Source organism: Perissodus microlepis, chromosome 5, assembly GCF_051167445.1.
Source record: "Perissodus microlepis isolate ML-2025 ecotype Zambia chromosome 5, ASM5116744v1, whole genome shotgun sequence".
In the NCBI taxonomy this organism is placed as follows: Eukaryota; Metazoa; Chordata; class Actinopteri; order Cichliformes; family Cichlidae; genus Perissodus; species Perissodus microlepis.
The window spans coordinates 21,333,904-21,357,856 of record NC_140465.1 but is presented as its reverse complement, the minus strand read 5'-3'; the positions used below and the strand labels follow the sequence as shown (position 1 = coordinate 21,357,856).

The window sequence follows — 23,953 nt, the reverse complement described above, 5'->3', positions numbered from 1 at the left end:
TTAATCTAAAATAAAAAATAAACTTTTTTCATGAAATTCTGAGCTTATTTTAGAGCATTAGCCTCACCTGAGTTTCATGTTGTAGTAAAAAACCACAACAAGATGAATTGAAACCTTTTTAAAGGTTTTTAAAGGTTTTCTTAACTTTCACGTGATAGGGCACTGATTTTGCATATAGTACTGATGACTAATTTCCAAAAGTACAGCATGATATTTGTTAATGACAGACATGAAACATCCTTGAGACGGGAATGAACGCACTGCCTGCTTCTGTTTCTGAAGAAGTCAGTCTAAATATTTCACAGCAAATTGCGCATACCATCGAAATCCCAAAATGCATCTATGCCACCGTTACCAGCCATAATGATGATTATGCAATGCCGTCTTGTCACTCTCTAGTGACTTTCAGATCCTGTTTTCGCTGAAGGAAGAAAAAGTTGGCGCTTCTAACAAATACACTGAAAGGTTTAACGACCATAATCAACAGGGTTAGATTCGTTTATTAGACAAGTGTTAGAGAGAAAAACACTTTTGCTATCACAGGGCCACATCTTACACAGAAGCCTTTCATTTATGTCACAACATCCACAAAGTAAGTCAACTATCGGATGTGTCTGTCAGATAACTCAGTCTCTGATGTTTGTGGCACAAACCTTCAAAGTGCTTCACCAGAACAGGAAGATATGAATTATTACCCAGTCATTATATCCCTGCTGAGCAGCAGAAATACATCAGAAAGAAATCAGTAGAATCATGTTTACCTTGTTTCTGTGGATTTAATTGGTTGAAATACATTGCATGTAGATTGTTTACTGTATTCAGAAATTCAAATTAGTTGGCTTAGAGGGGACAAACTGGAAAGCGACAGTGTTATGGGTGGGATTTCTACAGCATGTGACATTTAACATAGGTGTTTCTTTGGTTTCCTGTGAACTACTGCTTCTGTACCTTACATCAGCCCCTGCTTTTGCTTCTATTGTGTTCTCAGCCCAACATTAAGGAAGTGTCAAAGGAAGCTTAAAAACAGAAGTAAGCTAGACCCTGGAGCCAAAACAAGAGGCTGGAAAGGGAAAAGCAAACTTGAGACACCCAAAACAACATCTTTTATGTTGCAATGTTGTACATACACTTCACTGAGTAATTCTAAGTAGTCTTGCTTCACATCCACAAGGCTGTTGACAGTAACATGTGCAGTCTAAATCTGTTCAGCTTTTAACAGAGATGAAAAAAAAGGAACAACCAAATTGGAATTGCTGCAGTTATTCAAGTTTTATTGTACAGACGTGAATAAATTAATCTAATCTGTCATCTATCACAAAACTTTTTAGATATTCTCTCAAGGTTTTCAGTTTTGGCACTTAAAACAAACAAACAAAAAAAGCCCACTCAGTATAATTTGATAGTTTATCAGCACGCAGGGTAAGGAGGGTAAGATATGCCGCCCACTCTTCTTTTTGGATTGAACCGTTGAAAGTTGTGACGAGCTAAGCAGGCCACATCTGAGATCTGGTTTGGGTTATGAGACACCTTCAGTGCAGACCGATCCTGAAAAATATTTTTAAAAACACAGTTTAATTTGTGACATGTACAGCACCCTCCGTAATTATGTTAACAAGAGCGAGAAACTGTATACTAGGAACAGCTGCTTATTTATTAATTATTAAATCAGTCAGCCCTGTGGCAGCTTGGACTGTATAAAAACCACACAGTTGTCCAGTTCCTCACCTCCAGTTGTTTATTCAGTGGTTCTTTTGGGTTCTTCACATTAATACTGCTCTGCAGGTCGAGGCTGCTGGGTGGTGGCAGGGTGCTCTGCCCTGTGTTGGACCACCCTGATAGACAGTGCTTGAAGGTGGAAAAAAAAAGAAAGAAAAGAAAGAATGTATTGAGATGAATTTATTGATTTGAATACAGGGGCCATAACACAAGGTGCAGAGATGGCTGATCAGCTATACAGACCTCATGGTCAAATTCACAATTGCGGGTACTTTACAGTCAGAACATCCGACCAATCAGTTTAAAAAAAATAAAATTAAAATTTAAAAAAAAAAGATGCTAAAGCCTTTCTAGAGATGGGATACGCAACACTTCTGTATCATAGTATATGGTAAAGTGATGGCATTATTTCAGACACAATAATTTTCCTCAGAGCTATATTCATACAAAGTCATGGTACTTGTGTAATATACCTGAGATACCAAGTAGGACATCAAGCCACACAGGATGCATGAGGTCAAAATTTTCTTTCTGCGTCATAACAGGCCACAGTACTGCAAGTGTTCACTATGCTGAGCAAGACGCATGCTGAGAGGTGCACATTTATCAGGAGTAGTAATCTCGTGCATGCCTATCTCTTAAAGTTTGCAGCATTTAAATGTGCTGTGTCTACAGCACCATATTAAGGTGTTTATTGGTCTATATCGCCTGTAGATACAGGCGATGCAGATTTGTCAGCTACACCTCCATGATGTGGATCTCCTATTCTACCATATCCCAAATATGCCCTCTTGGACTGAGATCTGGTGACTGCAGAAGACATTAGAGTACAGTGAACTTACTGTCATGTTAAAGAAACCACCCGTAGATTAACATGGCCTCAGTCTCCTGTTCTTAGCTTACAGGAGTGGCACCCAGTGTGATCTTCTGCTTTTACCTTTCCTATCAGGTCAATGCAACCTCACCCAGAGAAATGCGGCTCATCGGCTGCTCTGTCGCTTTCAGACCATTCCCTCTTAACCCTAGAGGTGGTTGTGTGGGAAAATCCCAGGAGATCAACAGGTTCTGAAATACTCACACCCACCCGACTGGCAAAAACAACTATGCCACGCTCAAAATAAGTTAACTCACCTTTCTTCCCTATTTTGGTTCTCACTTTCAGCAGTTTCAGCATGTCGTGTTGACCATGTCTACATGCCTAAATGCATTGCGTTGCTCCCATGTGACTGGTCAATTAGATATTTGTGTTAGCAAGCATATTAATGGGTGTACCTTACAAATTGGCCAGTGAGTGTGTGTTTGTGTGTATATACTGAAACATTACAGTTTATTAGATATAAGAGCAGCAAGTAAGACAATAACCTGTGCACACGGTCTAACTGTTTTTAGGAAGTGAGATGTTGCACCTTCAAATCACAAATGAATGGAAAGACACAATGGCTAGAAGGGGTTTTATTATTGTGGGACAGTGGTTCAATCAAATCAAGTGGTGATGATCTTTAGTCATTAACCTGTAACTCACCAATGGTAATCCTAAACTGTCAGAAGGGTCAAAGCTGCATCGCCGATGAGCTTTGTATATGTAAGGTGGCAGAAGCCTGGTGCGAGGGATGCTGACCCTTAGAAATACAAGAGAAAGAAGATGAGTAAGAAATCTGAAGAAATCTATTGTGAGGCGATAATTTTTTCAAACTAATCCTGATAACTTTTTAGTCAATATCACACAGCAACACTACTGATTACAGCACATTTGAACAAAATATAAAATGAGAATACAGGCGCCGTTGCTTTCAGACGCCCTTTTCACAGGTTTCCCTTGCCTTGTTGCAGTGTATCATACTACAGATCAAAGCTACCATAGCTTGCTTTTTGTGTCGCTGCTGTTTTACTGAATTCAGAAACAGCTTCAACTTTTAACATGTAAAATATGGGAAGGCAGAAAAAAATAACACAAGGTCTAAGTCCCTGCTGCACACAGTAGAGCTGCTGCCTCCTGTATTCAATTGAAAGTGACAGACTAATATCTTTTAGATAAAACCGATGAAGTGCTTTAATGTTCATAAGTGGTTTAATAATGCAGTTCAACTGCAGGCCATCAGTACCTGATTAGAGCAGGTTCAGCAACAGTGTGAGGGTGGGAGGATTTGGGCTTTTTGCACAAAGGACAGCACTCCTGAGAGTGGAGGGGGACCGGGAACAGTCTGCTGTTAATCCTGTAAGAGAATGTACCTGCACAAAAGGTGAGCAAGCAGAGACAAGTGTTAGATCAGCCTTAATGAGAGGAAATAGAAAGTGGCCTGTTCAGATAAATGCTCCCTCTTACACTGATGAGTGTCCATGTTAGCTTGTGGGCCATCCTTGTCTGTTAGCAGTTGTGTCACTGGCTGGTTCTCCTCAGAGAATCTGTGAGGGAAATCTTAATGAACCACAGGAAAACACAGTATGGATATATAATAAAGATATTTAAAGAGCACCACTCACTCGGTTTGTCCACTGTGGACACACTCGTCCTTATTGAGCGATCGAAATACACAGAGATCACTGAAGAACTCGTCTGAGCGCTCTATCAAGGAGTCCTCAGTATCCAGCACTCCTAACAGGGTAAAAACAAACATCAGCTGTTATCGATACTTCTGCTTCAGAGATAAAAAGTGGACTCAAGGGGTGGAGATGTCAGAAAGCAGCTAAACAGGACAGTTATAAGCACCTGGGTATCCCATCGGCCAACAGGAACCACAATAACAATACATGAAGGTCAGCTAAAGCCAAATACCTCCACAAGGTAAGACAGGTGCTGAGAAGCCAGCTCAATAGTAGGAAAAAGATCCAAGGCATCAATACAAACACCCTACCAATCACCAGATACCCAGCTGGAATAATAAGCTGGCCACAGAATGAGATAGACACTAATGATGTAACGGAGGTGTCTACCTGAAGTCCAGCACCCTGACGCTCTATGAGCAATGGAACGAGAGGCCAGAGCCACAGGATGAAACACGGAGCATACGTGAATATACCATGAGGATCGCCCCTTGAGATGAGCTGCTCCAAGAATACCTCAGGCAGCTGAAGACAGGTGATGACAAAGAGGAAGAGGAACTATCATGGACGACCAACCTCCTGCATAGGATGTACCATTGACATAAGACAGATACAGAGGAAGTGGCTGACATCAAGAAATCCTACCAGTCGCTAGAAAAGGCCGGCTTAAAGAACAGCACAAAGGTTCAGTCCGAACCTGGGTGGCTGGCTGGGATAATGTTCAGGAATATGTGTGCCCCATATGGACAAGTCTCCAACTCCCGATGGGAAATGCTACCACAGGTAGTAGAGAACAACGGGGCTAAGAAGTCTCTGTCCAGAAGTGCAGTCAGTACCTTAAACTCTGGTAGAGGATCAGAGCCTGAGGAACATACATACCACACTCCCAGGGGGCAATGGGGAGAATTTTGATATGATAACAATTTATCTTTCATCATTATTAAACAATTTAAATATCAGAAAACAGGTCTATGTAAAGAAAACTTAACATGCAACATTACACCAGAACTATACTCCACCTTAATTCAAAAGAAAAAGCTGTAATAAATGTATTGAGATGTCTGTGGATGTCTCCACAATCAGACTTTTTAAATGATTTGTTAATCTAGGGCACCACAATAGAAAATGCAAAGGTTATATCTAGGTTATATCTATTTCACTACTGCAGGTTCTATGAGTCAGTACTTTCAAAAGCATATTGTGAAAATGTATTACATGTGGGATTAAAAAAAAGAAAAAGAAATCATGTAACTTGACTTTTCAGCATTATAGATTTCCTATTACTAGGACGATTAAATCAAAGGTCAGAGGAAAGGTCAAAAGGTTAAATAGATCTAATAATAAGATTTGAAATGTATGCAAACTAATTTAACCTAAATTAGCAAAGCGTGGCTCCCTATATTTCAGGAGCATTTTGGCTGCAGATCAGTGCGATATGTGACAGACCGATAAAGCTTACCTGCTATCCAGTCATATCCGAGTAAGGGTGGTAGGTGATGCCTCTCTGGGTCAAGGACGTCTTTGAAATCGTCCGACTGAAACGTGACCCTGCTCTGCACACCCCTCTACAAAAAGAAAGCAGGCAGTGCATTAGCAATCAGCATATTCTACTTCCACCTTTTCAGTGGACATAAAGCACACAGCTTGTTGCAGACTTGTAGTTTATAAACTAGTTGTGACGATATAAATACAAAGCTCCCAAACCAATGCAGATGTGAATTAGCTTTTTTAAAGGGGGATTGTCAGTGAAATACTAGTGAGCGCCTTTTCAGTTTGAGATGAATTATTTATTCCTACTAACTTTATAAGAGTAACACAGGCAGGGTAATGCTGATGCTCCTTTGCTTACCTGTCCTTTGCTCGGATTTACTACACAGGGCTTGGTGCTGAATGGCTCTGTGTCCTGTTTCTTGCTGCCTCTAATGAGATCTGATTTAACTGTTTGTTCAGCAGTTCCTCCTCTGTGTTTGGTGAAAGATGGTGTGAAAACAGTCTTTTTGATGACTGTTCTTTTCTCACAAGTGTCTGATGAAGACAGGAAGAAAATGATTTCTAAATGATTATTTCACACATTACATGCAGACCACAGGCTCACAGTCAAATGGAAAGTACCAGCAGGATAAAAAGGCTCCACAACAAAAAAACAAAACAAACAGAAAAAAAAAAAAAAACTGTCAATAGTGTCAATAGTGAAAAGGTGATAAAGACACAAATATTTTTTTTATTTTAGTTACATTTGAACACATCAGTTAATTGTCATCTCTGATGAATGGTAATAAAGGTGCACTTTGTAGTTTTTCTTCCAGATACTTTCAAATTTTACACATCATTTCATCATGTATATACTAAATCCACTATTAAAAAATAAAACCAAGCATCATCCACTCTCTATAATAAAGCTCACATCTCCAGGGAAAAAATACTTGTAAAATATTTAAAGTACTTTATTAATAATTACTTCAGGCCTCAGTCACACTACACCACGAAAGACCATTTGTCTTGCATTTGATTGCGAGTGTCTGAAGTGGAATGTTGAGCATATTAATTTAATCAAACCTATCATACTATCGAGGCGCGTGAAAGAAATGTGAATATGTTGCACTGTGTGAGCGAACTGCTGCTTCACTGTGTCGCAATCTCTGTGCAGAAATGTGACTAAAAAACTGAAACACCCACTCTGCTTGCTATAAAAAGAAATAATAAAGTTTTATCCATTTATCTGTTCAGTTCAGTTCTGCTTTATTTCAGGGTTGTTAGGGAACAGAAATATGTGGGCCTTTGCTCTAAACACTCACAGTTACGGGGCGAAGACAAAGTTTTGGCACTGCGCTCAGCTTTGGGCAATCCATCCGTAAAAGTTACGCACTCATTCTAATAAACTTGCTCCCCTCTCATTCCAAATAAATGAACACTCCTAAAGACAACTAATGCACATATATCGGGCGCAAAATAAGACTTTTTTGTGCTATTTGCAGCCATTTGCTAAAAACTTTAGCAACTCAGTTGTATGTGATTTATTACATTATATCCTCACTTGGAGAAGTAAATGATGGAGCAGACTAACTCCGACCGATCTTGGCAATTAATTTTCCATTTACAAATAAGACAGCGATTAACTGCAGACGTGATACAGGTTTACTCCCAAAGTGTGGCCTATGCAGTCGCTTTGCAACCAAAACTGGTCACTGAGAAGTTGAGGATGCTGCACGCTTAACCTCTAGATGACCATTTGGTTGGTGCAACTATTTGCAATCAGTCCCAGACAGCAAAAAAATTCATTCCAATCACTCACCAACCACCACCTCTCGTGATCGCACAGAAGTTACCGGTCTATTTTTCCTCTAGTGTGACTGAGGCCTTAGTGAAATCCGAAACAGACTATCAGAGTTTGAGAGTAAATATGTGAAGTTTGGCTCTGTAATGTCTGTTACAGCATCAGGCGCTGCAAGTTCTAACTGGGAATGAAGCAGTAAAGTGACGGTGAGGTTAGGGTCTTTTCACTCAGGAGTGAGGCAGCAATTGCACCTTCTGTTGCAAAACCAACAAACATTGCACATTACATTTCTTCAGAGACGCCCACATAACAAGGCTTTCTGACTGCGAGATGTGAAACAGCAGCCGCGGTGCACAGACCCAGTTCAGTTTCACAGACTGTAGAACAACCCACATGGCACAGTAGCAGTATCTGTATTAACACACAGACTGCTCTGGATATGATAACAAATTATCTTTTTTTATCTTGTACACAAATATTTTGTTCTTGGTAGAATACTGAAATGAACGAGCTGAGTTTGTGTTTATACATTTATAAATTTGCCCTTTTTCAATCCGGCTGTCTGTGATCGAGAGAATCAAACCCCATGTGTGGCTTCTTCGTGGTCTGCCAGTAGCGAGTCCACCTCTAGATGTTACAGCACCACAGATCTGATGCAGATAGCAACAGATTAGAGATTTATCACAGCTAATTGGGGGATTATTGCAAATAGATTGCATGTAAGTGGCAACTTGATCCTTTTCAATCAAAAACTGATTAAACAGGATCAAGACTGAGTCCATCTTATTTTCATTTTATTGCAGTCTTGACACACCAAGGTCATTTTGCAGATGGCAACTGACTGGGAGTGGTCTCAGACCTGGTCACTGACTTCGAAATAACATGTTACTATTTCATGAAAAATATATGTTGACTTTCATTTTGATGGCAGCAAAACATGGGCCAGGGGCAACAAAGGCCAGAAAAGTAAATGGTACTAAAAAGAAACAGCTAGAGGAGCAGGTCAAGATGATTGGATTAAAAAAAAAAAAAAAAAAAAAAAAAAAAGCGTTTTAAACAGGCAGAGTTTCCCAGAATCAAAGATGGGCAGAGGTTCAGCAATCTGTACAAAACAGCATGTACAGTTTGTGGAACAGGTTCAGAATAATGTCTTCAATGTGAAATTAAAAAGATTTTGAATATCTAATCTACAGTACATAATATCATCAAAAGATTCCAAGAGTCTGAAGAAATCTCTCTACACAAAACACAAGGCTGAGAATCAATATTGGATGCCCATAGTCTTCTGACTATCAGGCAGCACTACATTTAATGATGACTCTCTCATGGAAATCACTACATGGACTTAGGTAAAGTGAAAAACAGTTTCTTTTTGGAAAACATGGCTGCTATGTCCTTTGGACCAGCGGTCTCCAACTTTTTTTGCGCCACGGACCGGTTTATGCCGGACAATATTTTCACGGACCGGCCTTTAAGGTGCCGCGGATAAATACAACAAAATAAAACTCGTACCGGTACCGAAAAAAAGAAGATTTATTCATAACACACATGAAAAGACCCAGGAAAACCGAGTTAACGATCAAAACGATAACAAAATAACACTGAAAACCGATATAAACCCTGAAAACCATACATTTCACACCTGAGCCTCAACTCTCGCGGCCCGGTACCAAACGACTCACGGACCGGTACCGGTCCGAGGCCCGGGGGTTGGGGACCGCTGCTTTGGACTAAAGAGGAAAGGGGGCATAGAGCTTGTTAATAATGCTCATGGCATGGGGATACATCAGCATCTATGAAACTGGCATCTGGAAAGGTCTCATGAGTGCTCAAACATATCCTCGCTTCCGGACTTCTTTTTCAGGGAAAGTCTTGGATATTTCAGTTCCTCCATGCTGCATGTATTTCAACAGCATGGCTGCTGGGCATTGAACTGGCAAGCGTACAGTTACTTCTAACCAAGTAAAAGCATTTGACACATCATGAAATGAAAAATTTGACGAAGAAGACCATCTGAGCAGCTAGAATCCCCCAAAAGACAAGAATGGGACAACATTACTGTCCCAAAAATCCACCATGTGGTCTCCACAGTGTCCAGACGTGTACACAGTGGTAAATATGATCCTGTCCCAAGTTTTTTGAGACGTGTTGCTGCCATCAAATTCAAAATGACATTATCTTCGCCTCTAAAACCGTACGTTTTCTAGTTTAAACATTTGTTCTAATGTGAATATGCGCCTACGAGATCTGCAGATCATCGCAGTCTGTCTTTATTTACGTTTTACACGTTCTTGGAGTTGGGGCTGTATATGTGAAGGAGTTTAATCTGGCTATCTCGTAAACAAAACGTCGACAGCTTTGGTTTGTTGTGATGTGAGGTCTGGATTGATCAAGAGCAACTCTGATGCGACCTTAGCTCATTGCTAATTACTTCTCTCGTGCTGCTGGCGTCAAGTAAACAAACTGTTTAATTACCGGCAAACTTCACGGAAGACTTGGCTAGGGCTGCCCTTGCAGGGCCGCGGTCTCCACCGGTCATCCCGACCGTTTCTTCAAGTGGTCTTCTCTCCTCAGCTCCATCCTCTCTCTCCCTCTTGCGGCTTTCACGGCAGCCGCACAGCCGCTCCAGTTTCTCTCCATGCTGCCTCAACTGGTCCAGTAACTGTTTATTGCGCTCTCGCAACACCTCCAGCCGATCCATGGACATTTAGTTTTAATATAGAGAAAGCAAATAAAATGTAGCTTTAATTAAAAGTACATCAAACACACAAAGAAACTTTCGGAGTCTTCTATGCTTTCAATTAGGCCGACTCCATAACAACGCATTGACAACAGTGATTTGATTGGCTGTTAACATTTTACCCACAATTCTGAGCATTCTTAAAGTGACAGCCACACGTGTAACTATAAATTTTCACTACAAGGCCAGATGTTGAACAACAGAGGGCGCTACACTTCCATGATGGAAACACTGATGAGACTGATGGGTGACTTCCCCAGAAACAACAGGACCCACGTTTTCTAGGATATTAGCTGGCTTTTTCTCCCCCTTTTTCAGCCCCCCTTTTTTAAAAAGAAACACTTATAAGTACATTTTTATGTTTCTGCTTTCAGTAAGTTTCTGCTACTACTTAATTTTTTCCCCCAAGATGCATGAAGGAGTGACCAAAGTCTAAAAAAGATCAAATTCTTCAGTAGCATAATTTTATATTGAACCCGATGACGGTCACAATGCCCGACAAGTTTATCTCACAATAAAAGTATCCTGTTACCTGTACTATTTTAATGAATGTATATGTATAATATATGTACTTCAGTAGTTACTTGTTATTTTTTGTTATATTTTTACTTTTGCCTTCCTCTCCACTCAAAGCACTTTGGTCATTTTCCTCTAACCTCTGGCATCAACAAGGAATTTTCTTTCAGAGAACCGCCACTCACTGCATATTTTCTCTTTTATCAGACCATTCTCTGTGAACCCTAGAAATGGTTATCTGGGGAAATCCCAGCAGATCAGCAGCATCTGAAATGCCCAGTCAAGTCCAAAGTCCCTTAAATCACCCTTCTTCCTTCAACAGAACTTCTGTACTGTAAAATGGTTCCAGTTAGTGATTTGCTATTAAATATGATATTTTTTGGATTAACATCACCTTCTGGATACCCATTGCCAAGATAATAGAGGAGTTTTGAAATTATGTATTTATTTTTAAAGTAGGAGAATTTTTTTAAAATGCCATAAAGGAGAACATAATCCAAAGTTCATTATAAATATTAAAATTAGCAACATCATGACCAATGTACCTTAAAAGCAGTTTGTTCCTATGATGTACTAGTTACATTCCAATACATTTTTAATGTTGATATACATAACCATATAATATTTAATCATGCCTCCATAACTGTGCAGCCTTCTGTTTTAAAACATTTTTTTAGTGTTTCTGTAAAAGTACTTGGTTGCTCTCTACTTATTAATAAGGTCAGTGATGTAAAAAATATGAACGCACAAGGTCAAACTTAGTCTTAAAGCCATTCACAAAGCATGTTTTAAAGATTTTACAAAACACGAGCCCAACAACATCCAACTAATAAATGAAAAGAAAAAAATGTTATTTATAGCACAAGAAAAACAAAACAAGATACGATAGACTACAGAGAACACAACAAGCCTTCAAAGGCTGAGTTGAGCCTAAACAGTACCATCGGGGTTTCAAAGAAAACAAGGACAAAATGCTCCCAAGAAACCCATATTAGGTGCAAGGAAGACCAGGCAGCTCAGAGGAAAATCCTCCACAGGCCCCTACAAGAGGTGCTAGAAAATAATAGAACCTTTGGTGAATTTGCAGTTAAAACTACTTGTATTTACAGCCTTTATGTCATACACAGTTTAGGATATTTGGCATGTAGTAATGAACTTGTTTGCAAATTTCCTAAATGAAGACACAGGCTCCCTAATAACTGCAAAACCCACCCATCACTTGTCAGCAAACTATAATTATTCTACTTCAGGGTCTGACATACTTCTTGTTTTCAGTACTCGGACATCTCCAGTTTTCATTGATACTGCCAGAGAGGCATTCATTTTTAAGACCACAATTTTTAATGTTACTGTGTTATACTGACTTGTCTTTGTACTATTTTCTGCATGCGCATTTTACTAAAACGAATTGAGATGAACAGCAGAAACAAGTGCATTAACGTCTCTCTGAGCCCTAACTGTAAATTGCAGTAATAAATTATATGAAGGCACTTTAAGTGACTGACCTGTTGCATTTGGACTGGATTTAAGTCTATGGGTGTATCTAATATTTTTATCTAACATACAAGCAGTTATCGTCATGACTGTATTTGAACATGACCCAGCTGATGTTTTTGCCCAGCTGCTGCTATTTACTCGTAAGATTAAAAATATAGAAGAGCACTGGTTAACATTTGCTTACAGTTTTACTTTATATATTCTGTTTATCTGTCTCAGTGGCAGACATGTAACTATACTTTGCCCATGAAGTTCAGGATGTGTCTTTATCCTATGATTCTCTTATACATACAAACTTTAGTCTCTATGAATATAAACTGAGAGAAACTACAGCAATGAACATGCACGCTTCAGTTTCCTGTTTTTCTCAGTTTTAAATGTGATGTCGTCATCAGAACTTTTTTTTATACCTTAGAGTTCTCGTAATACACCAAGTACTACCGAATCAGCACATTCTTTTCCTGTTGCCACGCTGCCGTTAGCTGATAATATTCTTATCAGATAAGAGCATGCAAAGATCAATCAATAATCAGAATTTCTTGCCAACTTCCTGTAGATCAGCACCCCCATTTTCTTCTCATTGTATGACCTTTCAAGGGCAATCTGTGCTTGTAAAAGTGTAGACAGCAGCATGTGGTCAGTCTTTTTACTGGGTGGCTTGATGACATTAGTTTATTTACATTAAACTGTCCATGCGTGGTAGCACTAATGACATTGTTGCAGGTGTTGCAGGGTCACACCTATAATCATATGCCTGATCCCCTGTGGAGTGAATGTGTGGAACTGTGTGGGCGAGCACCTGCTCAGTATTCCAGTCACGGCTCGTTTGCACTGAGAGCTGTCCAGGCCGGCCCAGTATGATTAGCTGACCACAGTAGTGTGGCGTTGCACCCCATTATCATTAAACAGTACCAGTCATGAAGTCATATACTCCTCCCTGTCTCTCTAATTACACCCCCACTGTTGGGCTCTGAGCAATTACTGCCCGCCGCCAGAACGTTTCATTGTTCATTAGGCACAGATAACGGACACATCAACAACAAAAACAAAAGAAAATGTGAAAATATTCATATTTCTGATAACGAAATCACCTAAGAAAGACATTTTCTTTTCAAAGAAACCACTGATGTGTTCAGAAGAATGGCTGTGCAATTATTAGAAAATGAGTCCCATGACCCAGAGAAACTGTTATATTTGTTGTGATGTGTTCAGAAGGACCGTTTCAAGTCTTTGTATCCTTTCCTGTTTGGCTCTGTGTAATGAAGCTCTTACTAAATACTAAATCAGCATAGTGCAATTGGCTCACATATAGAGGGAAAGAACTGTTTACCATTACAGTTGCTTAAAGCTATTCATGTATAACTTAGCTTATAATAATAAAGAAACAAATAGCATTAGTGACAATTAGTATTAACACGAATTAACATATAGACTGTATACAAAAGCCTGGAGAGCTGCTGCTATTTTAGTTTTTGGGTTTTTGGAGTGAGAATTGACAATATTTAGATGAAAGGACTGAGTGTTGCCAACTAACAGGCAAGTTTATTTAGAAAATTATTTCTATGTGTAATTTGTGATGAGATACAAGTGAAATAAAACTGGAGCATAGCCTTCTTTGACTTGCTGGGAGTACATTAAATGCACCTTAAGCTGTAGTATTTAGCAGATAATTCAATAAAAATGCTCCAAAAGGCACCAACGCCACAAATATGAGCTGGCGTTAAAGATGCCCAGTCGGACTCACCCTACCTTCAAAAGAGCCACACCCTAATAATATATAACTTTTGTCCAACAAGATTTCTATAAAAATCAAACCTCAGTAGCTGTTACGAAGAAGAAATCTACGATAGCAGGCTATAAACATGTTGTTAATTGCTCTAAGTTGGGCATTTTGGATCATTTGGAAGAATTGAACATGAGTTGAAATAGACAAATTTGTTTTTATTGTCTTAACTAATTATTGTAGAAATGAAAAATCACAGCGATTTTCGCAAATTGATGATGATTCATCTCACGAATTATGACACACTGCTCTCCCCTACATAAACCTTCATAGGTTCAAAGTGTCAGTATTGATATTGGTATCATCAATACTGTCCCTGTATTAACTTGGTATTAGATCAATATCATGGCAGAAAGCACTGAGATTTAAACCACGCAAAGTGGAGGCTGATTGGCTCAAAGAAAGTGGGGAAGAAGATATTAGACTCGTGTAATGATATCACTAGTAATGATGTCGCTTTGCCGCACTGAGTTTGATAACATGGGAAAGTGGTAGTGAGGAAAAGAACAGACTAGCAGCCAAACACCCAGGAAAGCAGGCAAATGGATGAATACAGATCTTTCTTATTTGAAATTATGCACAAGTTCAATAAGGAAGATCTGCATAATAGTAATAGAAATTTGGCACTAACGTCAAATGGCCAGTGGAGCACCTAGGGGTGTGCCCACAAGGGGTTGGTAAGCAAGACAATTTTAAATCGCAGATGTGATTGTTACCTCATTCACTAAGAGTAGTCATTGTGACAATTTGGTTGTGTGCACATTGGACACTTGTCACATATTGCTTTGAAACTGACGGCATTCAAGCCTCTTGTTGCATATATGCCTAGATGTATTTACTACCAGGTCATATGTCAATCAAAAGTATTCTTCATTGTTATTAGTGGTCACTTCATTACTTGCCTGGAAGTTGAGGAGTCTATCTGATGGTCAAAATTAATTTTTATTTTCACATTCAGCACATTTTGGTGTCAGACCGATCTCCTGAAATGACAAATGCATCATTTTGTATAAACAGTTTTAGTCTTAAATGCAAGAAAAATGTGGTGAAAGAAGACAATTTTGCTTCCTTGTGCTACAGTGCATGAAACAGAAGAACTAAAACACAGAACTAACAAAAAAATGATCCAACTGATGCTGATAGCTATCAGCTCCTGAGCAGCAATTATTTTTCAGAGCCGATTATCATCCATGGTAAATGATTTCTGCACACAGAGTATTTTGGACAGTCAAAGTCTTTCACATACAGCTCAGCTCCCTTCACGTTTGCGATGAACAGAAAGATAACGACACAATAAGACAAAGTAGAAGATTTAGGCTGAGCTCAGATTTATTAATATGAATGCTGTTTGAATATTTCAAATATTTTTAAGCATTTCAAGCAAAATCTTTGCATTCACATTGCATATTTGCTAGGACATGCTTTTTCTGAGTTTTAGTGTTTATATAGCACATACAGTTTTGCCTGGGAAACCAGGTATATCTACATTAGTTTTCAGTCGACCTAGGGAAACTCAACTTTCTTGTTATAAAAGCCAAACTGTGATAAGGCTTTGCAAAGAAAATCTTTTTTAAAAAATCTGAGCTACAAAGCTTCTCTTGACTCCCCTGTTGCAAAGTCCCTATTGCCACAGTGGGAATATGGGGAGGCAAAGAAAATAACCCAGAGCCAAGGTACACATCCAGCCTGTGTGTTCTTTGTATTTGCACATAAATGTGAGTGTTTTGTTTTTTCAGATACGTCAGCCATATGCCTATTTCAACAGCAGCAACGTTTCCTGAGAAGATTTTTTATGTTTTCCTGGAAACATGCATCTGGACATCAACCGAGGCTGGGATTATCACATTGCACAAGAAGATTTGGTAAGTTCAGAGTGACACAGGCCTACTGATGGCGAGAGAGCAGGGTGACCAACAGGATTGGTGAGGGAAGTGGTTTTTGCTGATAAAGAAAGGCAAAGGGTCGATCTTCCCTACAGCTCCAGCAATAGGGCCAGATGCCATTAAGATAAGGAGGATTAGACCTGCCACGGTGCTGTCCTAGCTGCTAAAACCCGAGGGACAGGTGGATAGTGGGGGGTATTTTGTCACTTCACCTTTCTGTGACCAAAGAAACTCATCCATTCACTTTAACATGTTTTATTTAGTTTAATATTATTGCAACTGACAGCAATCCAGTTATTTTTCACCATCAACAGTTCTACCTGAAGCTTAAAAAACTCTCACCGTCAATATTTCCATAATAATGAAATAGTGAAGAGCTGAATGATTCTCACTGTTCTCTTGTGATTAACAGCTGCAGTGAAAGAGCACTAAATGTCCAACAAAAATGAACGGGTTGAAGGAAAGGTGGTGACAATATGTAACCAAGAAAGGTCTTGCAAGACGCTACTATTTGCAGTAGTACATTAGTTAAATCTGTAATATATTGATTACAGTTTATTAATAAGTAAGATGCGCAGATTAGACGATTGTGCCCCTTCCAGCCTGAATTACGATCACGCTGTTGAGTAGTTCAGCCTATGATAATGAATCATCTCCCTACAGTTCAGCATAAATGATACCTTTACAAATATAACAATGTTCAGTAGTGATTGACACTGTCAAAGAGCTACTGTTATGGTGAACTGGGTTGCATCATATTATTAAGTATTTCAATGATTTTATACTGATTTTAGTTCAGTACCATACGCAGCACACTGGGTATCTTGTTGTCAGGGGTCACTGGTGATTGTACCTGTTGTAAATGTGTCAGTAAAATAAAAAGTAGGGAACATTTAATAAATTATTAAGCAATATCATGAGTCTTTTAGTGTTGCATTTTATTTACATTTTTACTTATAGAAGTCTTTTGTTTTTATTGGGTCATTTTGTTTTATTTTATTGAGCCACTTTATTTGGGGTGTTTTGTTGTGTTTAATGTGTAGGCTACGGGTATTCACAACTTTGTGCTAAAAAGTCTTATTTTAAATGCCGTATTGGAAGTATTAGTGCTTTCATAAATGAACCATACAAAGTGTATTGTAGTGCTTTCCATATGAAAGCCTAACCTAATTCAAGCTCTTCATGCTGCTGTGACTGTTTCCCCTTTCTTGTTATTACTTTCTAATTAGTTCAGTGCAGGTTTACATCTGCTTGACAAAATAATTCAGGGAAAAACTATTTGTTCTTATTGGTGTCTTTGGCAAGCTAGACAATATTCACAAACTGAGAAGAAACCATGAAAAGCAGAAATTACACTATGTTCCATCTATAATAGACTTTTTCAGCAGAACACAAACATAAAAAAAGACAATGCTAGTAAAAAAATATGTTTTTAAAATCTTTTTGTATGGCAAAATCGTCTAAAGAAGTATACTTTTATACTTTATTTTCCAAAGAAGTTATCCCCAAAGCAATTATGCTCAGCCATGCTTATGCTGCATTTGAGGAATGAATATACCAGCGGCCACTCGTATTTCAACACATTACACCTGCAAACTGTGATCTAATGAATGCTGATTTGTGAGATGAGGACAGAGAACATGAGGTTTGCTTCCCATTTGGTTCCTCAGAGTTAGTCTGCAGCGGGACCTCATTTTGAAGCTTTTATGTTAGCTCTGTGCTTAATGGCCTGTGTGCCTTCTCCGAGGCCTATTAAACACATGCAGTAAATCAACAGAGGAGGAACATACCAGTTAATCACAGCCTTTCTTTCAAGCTGAGGGAAGACAATGACTCTAACTGAATGCCACCAAGCTGACAAAGAGTGTCAGCACAACATACACTGTCAGACAGACAGACAGCCTCAACATCCACCTGCTTCTAACAAGATTCAATGCCACTGTTTCATGCAATCTCTGCCTCTTTCAGCAAACCACTCTTACATAACCAAGAGACTATAGTGGTTTTTGCGAGACAAATATAAGTTCATATCACCTCATCAGAAAGTCCCAGTAAATGAGCTTTTTGTAAAATGGCATGGTTTTAATTGTTGGAGTTGAAATATTCTGAGCTTTTTAAGCTTCCGCTGACTGCAGGCCTAATCCAACAACCCACAGGATGTAATTAATAGGGAGATGAGAATGTAAAGCCATGATTGCTGCTATTGTCGTGCACCGAGCTCTAAAATAGGCAAAACCGCAATGAGCAGAAATGAAAAACTGTTTTTTAAATGTTTATTAATTAAGGCGTCTACAGTTAGAACATGCTGTTTTCTTGTCTACTTAGTCTAATGAAAAATATTAAATAAAATTTCTATTTTTTCCAAATTGCATAACACATAATCTATTATCATTCTTAGTTACGGGGTTTAAATATACAAACTGTCTTCCCACAACAACAACATCCTTCTAGCCTCACTCTGAGAGTTTCTGAGCACACATTCCATTTTCTGGCAAAAGCTTTTTAGCAAAGTAGATCAGCCTTCTCCATCAAATACGTACAGTAGCATTCATCAACAATAGCCTAATTAAAAAGCTTTCAAGCTTGTTTTTCAGATCCACTAATCACCAAGACAGTCCAGTATTTGTTTATGGCCTGCGCGAGAACAAACGGTCTTACAGCAAATAAATCTCCGATAATCTAATTTCAGGTTGCCTACTTAAACGCTATAAGACTCTTGCAAAACCGCAGGTAAACTCTGCACTTCAGTATATGACATGCAATACGTGGAATTGTAAAAAGTACGTTGAAAAAAGTAAAGACTTGATGCGAGCAGAGCAGCTTGTTTGAATCGTGACAAAATAGAAAAATAGAAAAAAGGGAAAAAGAAAAAAGAAAGGTCAACCAAATTAACCAAAGCTTTTTGTTTGCCTACTCCGAATTAAAGCTCGTATATGTTGAAACACATAAAAACAAAATAGAAGTCCTTTCTTTTAAAGCAGCAATATTTTTATTGCCTAAAAAGTCATTTCACAGCTCTTTGTAACACTTAAATGAGCATCTGTGCAAGTCCTCTGCTTTTGTGTGTATTTAGCTCGGTCCTTGTGGGATGACTTCATAGTTCAGAAACAGAGAGTGATGACCTAACACTTTTATGCCTGATTGCATGTTCCTGTTTCTTTGAGTAAGAAATACATCTCAGCACTCCCCTGCAGGAATTATACTTGGACCATGCAATAAGACACATCTCTCTGTAGAGCCGACATTAAAGTATTAATAAATAATAATGATGATGTCTTGGGAATATGTTTCAAACTGTGTTTAAAATCCATGTGTAGTTTTCTTTTTTTTTATTGTAACAAGTTATTCTACTTTTTAGTAGTTATTAAAGTTAGTCTGATCATTTCCTATCACTGTAAGCCTTAATTACATGAAATCAGTGAAATCAGTGGACTGATGACCAAATTCAGGATCAACACTGAAATAAATTGATTGCAGTCTTGCAGAAACATTATAGGAGAGGAAACATTCTCCTGCTAAATAAAATCTATGAATAAATTATTAACTCAGTTTCAAATCTCCACTCCCTGCTGCGTTTCACTCCATCAGTCATGCTAAATGACTGCAGCTTTGCACTTGTAAACATCTCTGCACAATTCCTTTTTCTAAATGTAAATGATGCTGCATGTGAGTAATAAACACACGAGTGCATTTTCAACGACACGTGCTCTTTATTTTTATATTTTTTAGTTTTGATCAAGATCCCTTAAATTTGTTGTCAATTTCTTGGGTAGCAACAACACCTGACTGGGAGTCTATGATCATCAGCCAAACACATTACTTTCTCTTTATTATCAGCTAATTAGTGTGGTTAATCAGGCTGATAATGAGCCCAGGCGCCATGCCATTTAGATTTGATACCAGGCCAGGTATCCCCATCAGGCTCTCCATAGGCATCTAAGAGCTCCCTGGAGTTAAGTTTTCCTGGACACTAGGGGAGAGAGGGGTGACAGGAGGATCAGCGGTGAGTGGTGCTTGTAGTGATGATGACTGGAGTAGTATAGATCCATATGTTTGTGGCTGCTGGGATGAGAACAAAACAGCTAAAATAGGTTTAAACACACGGTGTGTGCCGGATTATTTGTTAGCAGAGGGCTTTGAAGACGTGTTTGTCTTATCTCTCTGAGAGCTTTCCAGATTTTTCTGGTCTTTCCGCTCAGCAGCTGGGCACACTCCACAGTGAGAAAAAGAAATTGATGCTCACTGTAACACTACCAATATCCTTTTGACCCCTCAGCTACACACCTCAGCTCTTCATAACACACACACTTGTTCCTGATGTGCGTTTTTTTTTCTTATCACAGTCATGCAATCAAAAACAATCTAGTACTATCACCTCCCATCTGCCTCCTCTTTCTCCCTCCCTCTATCCTCTCCTTCTTTTATTCTCCCTCCCTCTCGGCTGCCTCACTCATTCCCTGAGCAGCACACTGAACTGGATAACGTCTCCTTCAACCTGCAGCACAGACTCATTTCTCTACACACCAGCTCTGAGTGGATGCTCAGCAGGGGTGTTTGAGATATTAGCACGCTGTGGGGGAACGGCTCAGGGACTTCTGCCATCCACATACAAAGGTAAGCCTCCGGATCCTCTAGATTGCATTCCTGTTTGCTGTCAAGTGCCAAAGTGAAAGTGGTTAAAGTTACCCTGTGAAGCTGCAGCCTTCAGGCATCAGGTCACCAGCAGAGTGGTCCCAGGACTGATTCAAAACACTAAGCTGTTAAGACATTGCTGTGGGGAGAACGTAGATGGCACCGTCACAAAGTTTAGGGCAAAATAAGGGAATGAGAATGAACGCCTATGAAAGTGTGCAGATCGCTGGCTGACCTGATAATCCTTGTTTTGTTTGTACAAAACAGTACCAGTCACTGAACAAAGCCGCATATAATCTTAACGTGCCTAAAACAAAGACTCCATAAGACCTTTAGCACAGATTGATCCCACTTACAGAGAAAGGCTCTTATTTTGGAGACCCTGAATCTCTGACTGTTAGATTGTATTTAATACTTTTGGGTTTTATTTTTTTCTAGCTTTTAATGTCAAAGCTGCTGTGAATACCTTTGGAAATGATTTAAAATCAATCTGAAAGTGTTTAGCAGAATTTTAACTTTTGATCTGCAATGTCACTCAACAAATGAATTGGTTTTCGCTTGAATGCTCATCTCACTGTTGACAAAGTGTACCACTAACTTAAACACATTAATCTCTGTTGGTTCTCCCATATCTTTTTATATGCATGTGTAGAATTAACAAAATAGCCTGTAGAAGTTGTTTGCACTTGTAATTTGTCATTTTAAATATATTTTAAATAAGCTATACCATTTATTCTTTTCGCTCTTGTCTATTCTCCTACCCTCTTTGGCCAAATATCTTCAAATATGATATCGTAATTTCAGCATGACTTTTAACTGATCAAACAAAGGAGCCTAGAAATAGAAATGCCATCTCAGCGGTGACAGACAGTGTTACCCTGCCTTGCTAAAAGCTTACTGACAGACTGTGATGGACTCAGGAATATTGAAAATGTGACAAGCCTGCTGCAGTTAGGGAGTTTCAGAGCTGTGAGTCCTTTAAATGGTGCTTATAAAGGCTTAGCGTTATGCTACATTGAGCACAGTAATCTCACAGTGTTATGAGCAGCAATATGATTACCTGCCAGGTAGCCATGTGAGCCTTTGAACTCAGCTAAACAAAGTAATTTGAACCAACAACGAGAGAAGGAAACGATCTCGATCAGTGATCCTGATGATAGAGTTGGAAATATTTACTCTCTTGGCTGATTAAAATTTTTGTCTTTGCTCGCTTATGTCTATTTGAGCCCTACTTCAGTAAAAGTTATCAAGGTTATCAACTCAGCAGCCACCTAAATTTCAGCACCCATATTACTTCTGTGGTTTTTTTGCCTTTCTTTTAAAAAGCAAGTAAAACTCCGTGGATCTCAGCTACAGCTGACACAAGTTGTCCTCCACTGCTAAAAGCTCGTGATTGAGTCAGTGACAATGCTGATTCATCTCACTTTGAAAGCATGTGTTTAACATGTCTTTTTTCAATCTGCTGAACATCTGAAAACCTCAAGCATGGTGCCCATGCCGTCTCTTAAAAGTGTTGCCAGCTTTATAGTTGGTAAAATGTAGATAAATCAATACGCTGGACTGACAACGATGAGTGTTTTCGGTCCTCTTTTATCCCAAGTTGTGTCTGTCAGGCTACAAAGAGCCTGTCCTAACCATCTGCTTGGTCATGTTCAGGAATAAAGATGGAAGCTGGGGGTAGGCAATATGTTTTTGGCTTCACTGGACATAAAAATAAATGACAACTTTTTCCCACATGATAAAGAAAGTGGTCTGAGAAGGAATTGGACTCCTGAACCTCCTCTAGGGTCTGGTTATAGGATTTAGAAAATCTAATTTATGATAGGAAACGCTTGCCAATTACAGGTGTCTTTAGAAGGCTACATCTTGGCAGAGCACGGTTCAGATGCTGTGTGAATCAACACTGATTTAATTTTAGTGCATGTGAAGCACATGCGTTTGCACACACTCATCTGCTTGATGTTCATCTATAAGATAAAATTTAAAATCTCAAATGCACTAATTCAAACAAATCAGCACTGAGAAATATCTCAGTTTACTTAATGGCGTGAAGTACAAATTAAAAGTGACATCCTTGTGTCCAGCTTTTCCTAAAATGACCAGTCAAAAAATAATACATGATGGTTTTAAAGGTTTCTTGTCTTATTAGAAAAAGGAGTTCTGTAAAGAATAATGAATTTTGCTTCTTTATTGTCCATTTCTTTATGCCAACTCAGTTTTGCATTAGTTGGAAATGAACATTGGATTTAATATTCAGTGAGACTGTCTGAGAACATTTGAAATATGTAAATAAGTCCCTGTAGTGAGCAGTAAATCTTGTGTCATCACAACAGACTGAATATTATTCCTGGACAGTTTTCTATAATATGAGGTCGGTCTTTAACGCTTTGTCAGGATTGAGCCTCAGAGGGTGTTTCTATGCGGTCTGATGCTGATACAGTCTGCGGCTGGTAGTGAAGCTTTAACAAGCCCCTGCCTGCTCTTCATCACTATAGAGCCAGATATGTGCCCATGAGTATTCATCAGGAAGGGCTAATGGGCCACAGCAGTGTGAACCTCTGATTTACAGCCCATCCCTGTCAGGCCTAATGATAGGGCAATGGGAATGGTTATGGAAGAAACAGGTGCTGCAGAGTGAATAGATGCAAAGCAATGCTGCTGAAAGCCACGGGTGATTGTTGTTTTGTCCCTTGCACAAATGCTCATTTGCAATATTGTGCTCACAAATGCATAATTATTGTGCATAGAAATTAGCTCCCTTGAAGTAAAGCATGGCTCAGTGTGCATGTGTGTGGGGCTGTAAGGTGGAGCCAAATACTTGTATAAAAAAAACAAACAATGAACAGAGTAGGCAAGTTTAATGTTCAACTGTTTGTTAAATTGTTTTCAGCTTGAGCGTCACATTCGATGCACAGTGACTCTTTTCTTGCCAGATTAATAACATATGGACCTTAGCGATAAAGGTGCGCCAGTGAAATGACCTTCTACACAGCACAAAATATACTGACTATAGTAAAAGTATTAAACCATGTAGACCAACCTCTGTAGAATCATCAGGATTATAGAAAAATATTTAACAACCAAACATTCCCGCTGACATATTAAAGCTACAGAAATCCATTTTACAGACAACAACAACACATCCACACGCCTTCTGCAAAAAAGTCTTTGACCCTCACACTTGGCCTTAAAATGTGTCGAGGGTGATGGGCCCACAAGTGGACAGCTGAGACACATAATCATTTACACCTGTGTATCTAAGGTGTCCAGGTAAACGTTTGGCTCTACTGGAAGGCCAAGATGCCTCGAGCACAGTTATCGTATCTGTCTGTTCATTTTTTATAGCAACAATGTTTGACCTATGCCTGTGG

At 39.0% G+C, this 23,953-nt stretch overlaps 2 protein-coding genes across 3 annotated transcripts in view; one reads left to right on the top strand and one right to left on the bottom strand.

Annotated features, from left to right (window-relative positions):
• Positions 1–482: 482 nt before the first annotated feature.
• Positions 483–10,367, bottom strand: miip (migration and invasion inhibitory protein). The gene is made up of 9 exons (XM_084928729.1): positions 10,007–10,367; positions 6,107–6,282; positions 5,717–5,822; positions 4,198–4,309; positions 4,040–4,119; positions 3,819–3,945; positions 3,239–3,335; positions 1,726–1,845; positions 483–1,545 (listed from the first exon to the last, which is right to left on the bottom strand). The coding sequence occupies exons 1-9, from the start codon at positions 10,236–10,238 to the stop codon at positions 1,408–1,410; spliced, it is 1,188 nt and encodes a 395-aa protein (XP_084784855.1). The 5' UTR covers positions 10,239–10,367; the 3' UTR covers positions 483–1,407.
• A 10,002-nt stretch (positions 10,368–20,369) lies between these two features.
• The window catches only part of mmel1 (membrane metalloendopeptidase like 1), a 20,792-nt gene continuing 17,208 nt past the window's right edge, over positions 20,370–23,953 (top strand). The window contains exon 1 of one of the 2 annotated variants that reach the window (XM_084928727.1): positions 20,370–20,564. The gene's annotated coding sequence lies outside the window, so the exon portion shown is untranslated. The remainder of the gene's footprint in view (positions 20,565–23,953) is intronic. The other variant, XM_084928726.1, reaches the window with a different exon arrangement.